At 28.9% G+C, this 9,536-nt stretch overlaps 1 protein-coding gene across 1 annotated transcript; it reads right to left on the reverse strand.

The window, feature by feature from the left end:
• Positions 1–1,297: 1,297 nt before the first annotated feature.
• Positions 1,298–3,680, reverse strand: LOC106771560 (polygalacturonase At1g48100). The gene is made up of 6 exons (XM_014657554.2): positions 3,034–3,680; positions 2,719–2,886; positions 2,583–2,627; positions 2,294–2,501; positions 2,130–2,211; positions 1,298–2,051 (listed from the first exon to the last, which is right to left on the reverse strand). The coding sequence occupies exons 1-6, from the start codon at positions 3,454–3,456 to the stop codon at positions 1,550–1,552; spliced, it is 1,428 nt and encodes a 475-aa protein (XP_014513040.1). The 5' UTR covers positions 3,457–3,680; the 3' UTR covers positions 1,298–1,549.
• Positions 3,681–9,536: the final 5,856 nt, after the last annotated feature.

The following is a 9,536-nucleotide window of genomic DNA, read 5'->3' on the forward strand; positions in this document are numbered from 1 at the left end:
ACATTAAAGATATAATTGTTTTACGTATTGAAGCAATAAAAGGGTAAATTAAAAAATATATATATGAAATTGTGAGTTATTTATTTATTTATTTTTTTAAATCTGTTTGATTGAGCAACATCGAGAATAAATATTTTAACAAACATTAAAGACTATAAATCATATCTTACAACGTATGAAACAACTCAACAATTCAAATGAATTTTTCTATGGAAGTATACCCATAAAATAATTTGAATCTTGTTTTTATAAAACTGAATTTCTTGGTCAAATTTTAACGTACAAATTTATTTTGAGAATATCTAAATGTATAATGTGAAACTGAGTTTGCAAGATATTAGATGGAAACTCACATAGTATATATCTTCATGGTATAATCATCATTGTAACATCCAAACATATACTATGCACTTTACTATAAATTTAAGAAGAAAGGGTATCTACAACGTATTTTTTTTAACCAATTGTATTTGAATATTTATCATTAATATAAAATAACCATTAATTAATTTGTGTCATTTTGTTTAAGTGAATTATTATGGAATAATTATAAACAATGATAAAGCTTGTATGAATTTATGGTCATTTATTTAGGATGATATGTGATATGTTGTTTTATCTGTATCCATTATTAATATTTATGTTGCAATAGAATTTTTATTGCTTTATTAATGGTTTAAGTAATATAAATTAAGATATCATGGATAAGAAGTCGAGAAGAAAGTACTTATACACTATGTATTATAATTATAACATATCCTGATCTATTATTCTTAAATTTGCTTTTAAATTTAAAACTAGTTTTGATCAAATGTTATAGTTTATAGTTGAACATGCTTCGTATTAGTTTTTCTAATAATCAATTGATATTTCATCAGTTAAATATCCTTTAACATACAGATTCATGTGTGATCTATATGTTTGTCTTTGATTGAAATTGGATTGTTTATAATTTTTTTATAATATGTATGAGAAGTATTAAAAGACCATAACAAATTTATTTTGATTGCAATGAGTATAATTTTTCCATCTTTAAAATGTATTTAACTGAAACATGTTTAACAGAAATATAGAATGGCAATTAATGTGGATACTTTATAAACATATATTAGGCAGCCATCAATTAGTACCGTTTTATTAAGGAATTTATAAGGTAAAGCTATAGCCACATGTAGTGCGATAATAATTAAACCAAAATTAATCCTATCCTCTATTACTCTCTTCCAAACTCCTTGATCCTAAACATACTATGCATTTAAAATTCATAAAATCAAACGGCAAAATTTATAAAGCCATGGTCCATTACGATGATAGTACTACAGTATCTAAACTTGGATAATTAGACATGATTCAAGCCAAAGTTGCATTACAAACCTGACATAACTATGAAAGATATATATGGTTAAAAATTGGGGAGGAGCATAAAAAACACAACTTCTCACCAATCACAACATAAAACTCAAGATCATAACTATACTTCTTAATGACTTCCCTAGTAATTATACAAATACATACACACAAGTTTGGTTCACACCGAGAATTTTCTGGGTCAGCAATGATCTACGTCATTTCCTGAAATGGACTGGGGAAGGCCTTCAAGCAAGCAAGAGACTGGGGGAATGGTTAGTGTCTCAGAGCTTCCATAGGCACTCCAGCAGTAAGGATCAAGCACAATGTCTCCTTGAGCTGGAAGAAGCTCAATATCTGAGAGGGTCAAGTTGGTGCATGGGACAGAGTCACTGCAAGCAAAATGCATAGGAGGGTGCCTTATATCATATGTTCCTTTTATGTTTGTGTAAGATATATTCGATACAAACACTGCAGAGGTCTTGTTGGAGCAATCCTTACTCAGGCAGTAAAACTGATCAATTATGATGGGGTTTCTTACACTTTCCATATGTATATTACTAAATGTCACTCCTGATACTGATCCTGATCCACCTTGCCACGTCTTTATCCTAACCCCGTTATCTGACACTTTTATAACCGAGTCCCTCACCGTAATGTTTGAAACACAGGCTCTGGAGTTGTGATTTCCCAGACTACCAATGCTGAATTAAAATTACAAGATAAGATCGGTTAACCAGAGGAACCCATGTGTATAAAAATGAATATAATAAGTTAATTACCTTATACCATGACCAGGTCCACATGTCATGTTCTTTATATCAACATCATGGCAACCGGCTCCAATGGACACGCAGTCATCACCTGTATAAAAGGATAATTCATCACTGACTTTTCAGTTTTGATGCAATAGTAAACAAAAGTAGTGCTTTGTTTTGTGACCAACCATTGGAAATGACCGAATTGTATATTTTGACGTCATTGGTATTTTCTATGTGTATTCCATCAGTGTTGGGGCTGAGTGCTGGAGCTGTTATGTATATTGATTCCACGTGGACGCTTTCGCAGCCATCGAATCTGAAGTGAAACTGGGGGCTGTTCTTGATTTTAAGTCCTTGTACACTCAAGTTGGAACTCATGAAAAACCTTATGGCCTGCAACATCCCAAGTTTTACATTACGTTTCAACAGTTATTTTCACTCAAAATGCAACTTGTATGTGTTTGAAGTACTTACAACAGGGCTGTCGCAAGGTCCTGGAGATGTTGTCCCATGGGGTCCCTGTGCCATTTTATCAAATGGATCAGTGTTTGAAGCATCAAGATTGAATCTTTTTTTTGTTCTTAATATTTCTAAAGCATCAGTAGTATACCTTATGAGGCTTACAAGGGAGGTCCCACCATTTTGCTCCTCTACCATCTATTAAACCACTTCCTTCAAGTGACAAACCATTGACTCTATAAAAGACAAGCCATTGACGCTTACTGTTGTTCTTTGGCCAAGAGTCAGGTCCATCAGGTGGCATAAGAGTGCCATCAACCTTTTTTCACAACAAAGTTAATTAGCGAGCATTACCCTTAACCATTTGTAAGAAACACTGTAAAAGGTTTATCATGGTATAAAAACCTTTTACATAAATTGAACTGTAAGAAGAACAAAAAATGTTGCAATTTGCAAAGTACATTACCTTTAGTACTAAGCCACCTTTACAAGGACCTGTGAAGATAGTAGATTGAATGACGAAGGAGAGACCTTGAGGAACGAGGATAACTTTAATAGCCGAATCACTTTGGCAGGCAGTGTCCCATGCCATCTTGAACGACTCTGTAGCATCAGTTACTCCATCTCCAACGGCCCCAAATGCTCGAACATCAAACAGGTTATTAGATGTATTCTGGTAGTTGTCATCAACAGAGGGGCTAGGACAAGGAGGTTCATCAGGGGGGCTAGAAGGTCCAGACAATGGAGAAGGAGATGGTGAAATTTCAGGTGCATTATGATAATACGAGTGTTTGTGTTTTTTATGGAAATGGTACCTAGCTTGGGTGGGAAGAAACAAAGTAAGAAAATATAAAGACAATGCTAGTGGTAAAATATGAGAATGCCTCATTGTGAGTATATTGTAGCACTGTAGTTAAAAATGGGCTTAAAAAGGTTTTTAGATGCTAAAACTCGGAAAACTAGAGACTCTGATTGGGTTTGTGGCTGTCAACAGCAAGACGAAAGGAATAAAGACTGTAATTGAAGACCCTGAGTTTTGGGAAATTGAAAGAAAGCACTAGTGCACAAGTTGCAACAAGTTTAATTCTGAGTTGGGCCCTTGGAGTACATGCAGAATCAGAAAGCCTGAGTTACTATATATAATAAGAAGGCATAGTGGACAATATGTTAAGTTTCATCGGCACATTATGAATATTTTATTGGTTTTGGAAGTGGAAACCGACAAATACTACATAGGCATTGGCCTCCTCTTAGAGATTGTGGAGTCTGCATATGACAATTCTGAAAAGAGCAAAAAGGAATAACTAGAAGTCAGGCTGGGTAATAGACAAACCTCCCATGTTCTTCCCATTACTTTTAGGTCCCATAACTAAGAGGGATTTCTTATGGATAATATTTCTTAAATTCTTGTTTTTATTTATTGGTGGTAATACATTTTTTAATGTTTTTGAATAATTAAGACACTAAATATCTATAAGTAATCAATGTCCGGAGTCACTCTCGTTTACACAATCTTCACGACTGATATCAAATACTTACATCAATTTAGCTTAGTAGTGTTATATGAAATAAAAAGGCAATTATAGTAATTTTGATAATTAGTTATCAACTAACTATAGTAATTGTGATAATTAATTATCAACTAACTATGGTAGTTAATGATGTGATTGATGTGTGTTATTTTGTACTCATCAACCAAAGTGTAGGCATAAATTTTGGATTAAAATAATAATATTCAAGGTTGTTAAATGAAAAGTAAAAACTTGTCATTGATTAATATTTTACAACTTTTCTCCTCATTGTTGTTGTAGTTTTGGTTTCTAATAAAATTTTAAATTAACTTAGATTCTCTATTTTATTTTTTTTTAAGTTGACTACTCGTTTTAGAGAATATTTGTCGAAAGAATAACATTATTTTAGTAAATTTGTTTTAAAAAGTAATACATTTGCTAACTCTTTTTAAAAAAATTGTTAGTAAGGGATTTTGAGATGATATATACTATAGCTTCAATGACATTCGAACATATTTTGTTAGCTGTCATGACATTTGAACATTAAATTCCAAATGGATATTTTGTAAAATGGATTACAGAAGCACTTAATATGCCTCAAATTCATAACACGGCAATTAGGTAGCAATGTGTCCGTGTGCTTGTCTAGAACAATATCGTATTTATGTTTTTGGTCCCTTTGGGTGCCCTAAAACCATCTCTATAGTCACAAATTATATGTAGATATAAATAATTCATCCTCATGCTGACCGGGTTGAATTTATAATATAATTGTACTCTTGTTGACAATGAACAATACTCTCTCTAAATAAATAAATAAATAAATATATATATATATATATATATATATATATATATATATGTAAATTAATTTGAAGTTGATGAATGTAATTGAACTGTGTAGTTAGATTAATGCAAAATCGCATAGTAGTCTTATCCATATTAATAATGTAAATAGCACAGTTGAGTTTTGTAGCATAAAAAAATCTTTTCCAGTTACAATATGTTTTTTGTTCTGACAAATATTGTAAACTACATATTTATATTGAAAAGTGTATTTGTTTTATGTTAACTTTATAATGAACAGGGCTTCAATTCAATATTGCCTATAGGATACGGAACACTGATATTTAATACAACGTAGGAAATCTATATATCTGTTTGAGAACAAGGTTTATAGGAAGAGAATGAATTATCCTGCCCTGTATGCCATAAGAGTGTAAAGGAAAGATTTAAATTTTCTATAAGGAGTAAAGATAAAGTAACTGTTTACTACTGATGAAAAAACTAATAGTTAATATATAGTCGGTGAACTCTTTCTTTTTGGATTTTTTTTTTCTGAAATATATCTTTCTAAATAAAATATAGAAAAAAAGAAGTCTTTATTCACTTTATTTAGTAAATTAGACATTTTTATTATTCACGATTACAAAGCTGTCATCTTTTGTGATATCATGTTCATCACATTTTCAACCACTTTTATTACCATTTTTCTAAGGTCGAACCTCTCGATCTCTTCAAGAGACATCTCATGTATTACTAGTCTCAATTCACCGTGTCTATAGAAATATCGTGAAATTTTAACAATTCTTTTTAATAATTTTTTATAATAAATTATGTATCATTATTTTATTCATTAATCATAAATAAACTGTCACATAAGTATTTATAAAAAAATTATTAAAATAAATTATTAAAAATTCATTTTTCATCTCAATAGATGCAGTAATTGTTATAACTTATGAAGCAACTAGTAAATTAGAATAGTGCAAAGGTAGAAGGGAAGCACGGTAAGGACTTGGTGTGAATTTGGTTCTAACCATGAATAATAAATAGGTATACTTTAAGATTTTCTTTTTTATCAAAATAAGCCTATTGTTAGAAGTTAAAGATTAGTTTTAAGTGAGTGTAAATATTATTTTACAAATGGTTTTGTGAGTTTAATTAAATCTAAAGTTTATTTTTCAATATAATATTAAAGTCATGATTTATAGTTCATCTTATAAAAAAAATTGTTTTTTCAATATATTATTTCATATATTATTAAATTATTATTAGACCATTCATTAGTTTTTAATTTCATATTTAATATATATATATATATATATATATATATATATGAATAAGTGTATCATATTTAAATTTAAAATTTATTGTAAAATAAATGATCTAAATAAAACTCCATTTGTCTTATTTCTAAACTAAACACCATTTAGTATTCATATGCTGAGAATTCAGTCCGCGTATAGCTGAATTCTCAAAAACAGTACAACTAGATTTGTTTATTTTTCCTATGTATTATTTTTCGTTAAAAAGAGAATTGGTAAAAAGAAGGTATGGAGGGTTGTTTCTTATTGATGATTTGACTCTCCGAATGCCAAATTTTGAAAAGTAAACAATAAACCGGTCTAATTTAGGAATTAAATTGAGAATAAATTTAGTTAAGTAATTAAAAAAGGTTATTTTGAGAAAAATAAATCCTACTTTGATGAATGAAATGGATCTAAGTTTAATTGATTAAATTTTTTAAAATAATATTGTGTTACAAAAACATTCATTTTTATATTTCTCTATTCAAAACATACAGTATTTATTTATTTTCAATTAAATAATATATTTAAATTATTTTCAGATAAATTGTTACTCACTTTTATATTAGAAAATAAAAAATTTTCATAGTATTCCAACTCTTTATATCTATCTCTTGTTTTATTTGATGTGAGACTTGGTTTATATTATAAGCATTTTAAATTTTAAATAGTTGATTTAAAGAAGACGCATGGCTAAAGCAATAGCAATAGGAAGATTTATGCGGCTGAAGTTAATTTGGTTTTGAAAAATGCAGTCCTTAAAGTGGATATAGTTAATTAATGAGATATTAATTAATTTAAATATTGATTTGGCTGTATCTGTAACCGTCCATCCACTCTTGAGTTGAGAATTCATGGATCTTGCTTTGCTTTGCTTCCACTCATAGCTTCTCAACATTCTTTCTCTATCGCCGCCCAAACTCATCCCACTTTTTTCTGCTCATGCTTCACCACAACTCAAATGTCGACCACAGTTTTATGGATTTTAACTAAACAACATTCTTAATTCCTGTCGCTCTTTTTTTTTTTTTTTCTTCTCTTTTCTTTATTTGACTCTCGCTAATTTTCCGTTTATTAAGCTAACACCTTCAGTTAATCAAAGTTACAGCTTAAAGCGCCAGCTATATGTCTACTGATGTTAAAAAGTGCTACATTTAACATGCAAAAAGTTGCTGCTCAAAACTGAATCCAGCCTTTAAATTAAATGCTTTTACCTATCATAACCCAAAAAGAAAAGGAAACTATGCCTTAATTAAAGCTAAGTGGCTGACTTTTCCACCAATTTGCCTACCCAAGTTCACAAATAATGTTTTTAAAATACTCACGTTCCTGCCACCCATATACCATCTACACTATCCATATACGTACTTCTATACCCCCATTTTTCCGATATATATTATTTACTATATATTTTCTATAATTGTCAATAAAAAATTTACTTAGTTTAATCTTTGCTGGTTACAAGGAAGACAGTGTTTTCACGTTGATGATTGAGTTAAGTATTAATTGGAGCTTTATATATAAGATAGAAAAAATATTTATATAAAAATAACTTATAAGTTAAGTTAAATATATTTTTAGTTTTTAAATTATTAATTAAAATTATATTTTATCTTTATTTAAAAATATGTATTAATTTCATCCTTACATAAAAAAATATAAAATGTTATTAACAGCTTTAAAGTATACCCTCTCTTCCCTGCAACCCTTTCTCTTCTAACAACTCTCTCTTCATCATCCATCATCACCATAAAGACAATTCCAGTGAAAAGAGAAAATTGCAGGAAGAAATGAAAGACTCTGACATCGTTAGTTGTTATCAAAAACATTTTACATTCTTGTAAAAACGAAAGCGAGAAAAATATAATTTTAATTAATAATTTAGGAACTAAAAAAAGAATTATATCTTAATATTTTAAGTTAAATATGTTGATATTTTATATTGATTTATTTATAATTTATTGGCAAGAATGTCGCCAAATAACCTATTGGTAATAGGTTTAGAGTCTTTGCCAAACCCTAGAATTTTTATTACTTTTTAAAATTGAAGTATGTAAAAGAGTTTTTTGTTGCCAAAGTGGACCATTTTGAATACGAGATAGATCCAGGTGAAGCTTGAAGGGGTAAAGAAAGAGAATTTTTCGGAGCATTACCGATAACTTTTCTTTCTGTGTCTTGTCTTTCTTTTATAATGGAGTTCTAAACTTTTTTTTTGGGTTAAATATGTTTTTAGTCTCTGGGGCGATTTTGGTTTTAGTCTATTTTCAAATTATGATACAATTTAGTCATTTAATTTTAGAAAACTCTGGTTTTAATCTTTTTTACCAATTTTTTTTAATTTTATTTGTTGTTTCAAATACGTTTCATTATAGTATTTGGATTGTTTACATTGTTTGACATATTTTTGCTTCAATGTTAACTAAGAAACGTGCTTGAAACAACAAATAAAGTTAAAAAAAAATTGGTAAAAAAGACTAAAACCAGAGTTTTCTAAAGTTGAAGGACTAAATTGTACCATAGTTTGAAAATGGACTAAAACCAAAATCGCCCCAAAATATAGGGACTAAAAACATATTTAACACTTTTTTTTTATCTCATATTTAGGTTTTTGGGGTAACTACTTTCCTCATTTTAGGTATTCTGTTATATTGGTTTGTAATTAAATGCTTCGTATGATTATTCATTTCCACGTAATTTGTTTTTGATGAATTTTCGTGACATTAGAAAAAAAAAAGTGTAGTATTGTAATGATTTTAGCCTTATTATTCTTGTCGAGAATGATATATTCCTCGTATAATTTTTAGGAATTATTTTACTCAAAAATCTCATAAGGTAATTTAGGAGTACAGACTAATGTTAGTTTATAAAAAATGATATCATAATATAAAACTTAACCATACCTCTATTCTATCCATTTCAACACCGTCGAAATGGAACTATTAGTATTTCTGCACTCGTACATTTGTTTGGTGCTAAAAAAAAGACTAAATATTTATTATTTTGTTGTAGTTTATTTCTTTTAATTTTTTAATTAAATAACTTTCTTTCTAAACTTTCAATTCAAATTTTAGTGTTCTTGTTTTTTTAAGCAAACTCTCTTTCTTAAACTCTAATTTAAATAAATTTTATTTAAGTTTTCTGGAAAACCATAAACTCGAGTTACATCTAATTAGCATGAATGAATAAGTGAATCAATACATATTCAAATTCAATGCCACTTTATTTATTACTTGTCAATAGATGATACAAAATACCCCAACAGCACCTACATACTAAGTGGTTTTATTTATTATTCTTTTAGCTTTATCTGTTTGTTCTTTTTTCGAAACTAAGAATAATAAAAGGAGTGTTGAATGATTGTCGGAATA

The sequence above is a fragment of the Vigna radiata genome, chromosome 8 (assembly GCF_000741045.1).
Source record: "Vigna radiata var. radiata cultivar VC1973A chromosome 8, Vradiata_ver6, whole genome shotgun sequence".
Lineage (NCBI taxonomy): Eukaryota > Viridiplantae > Streptophyta > Magnoliopsida > Fabales > Fabaceae > Vigna > Vigna radiata.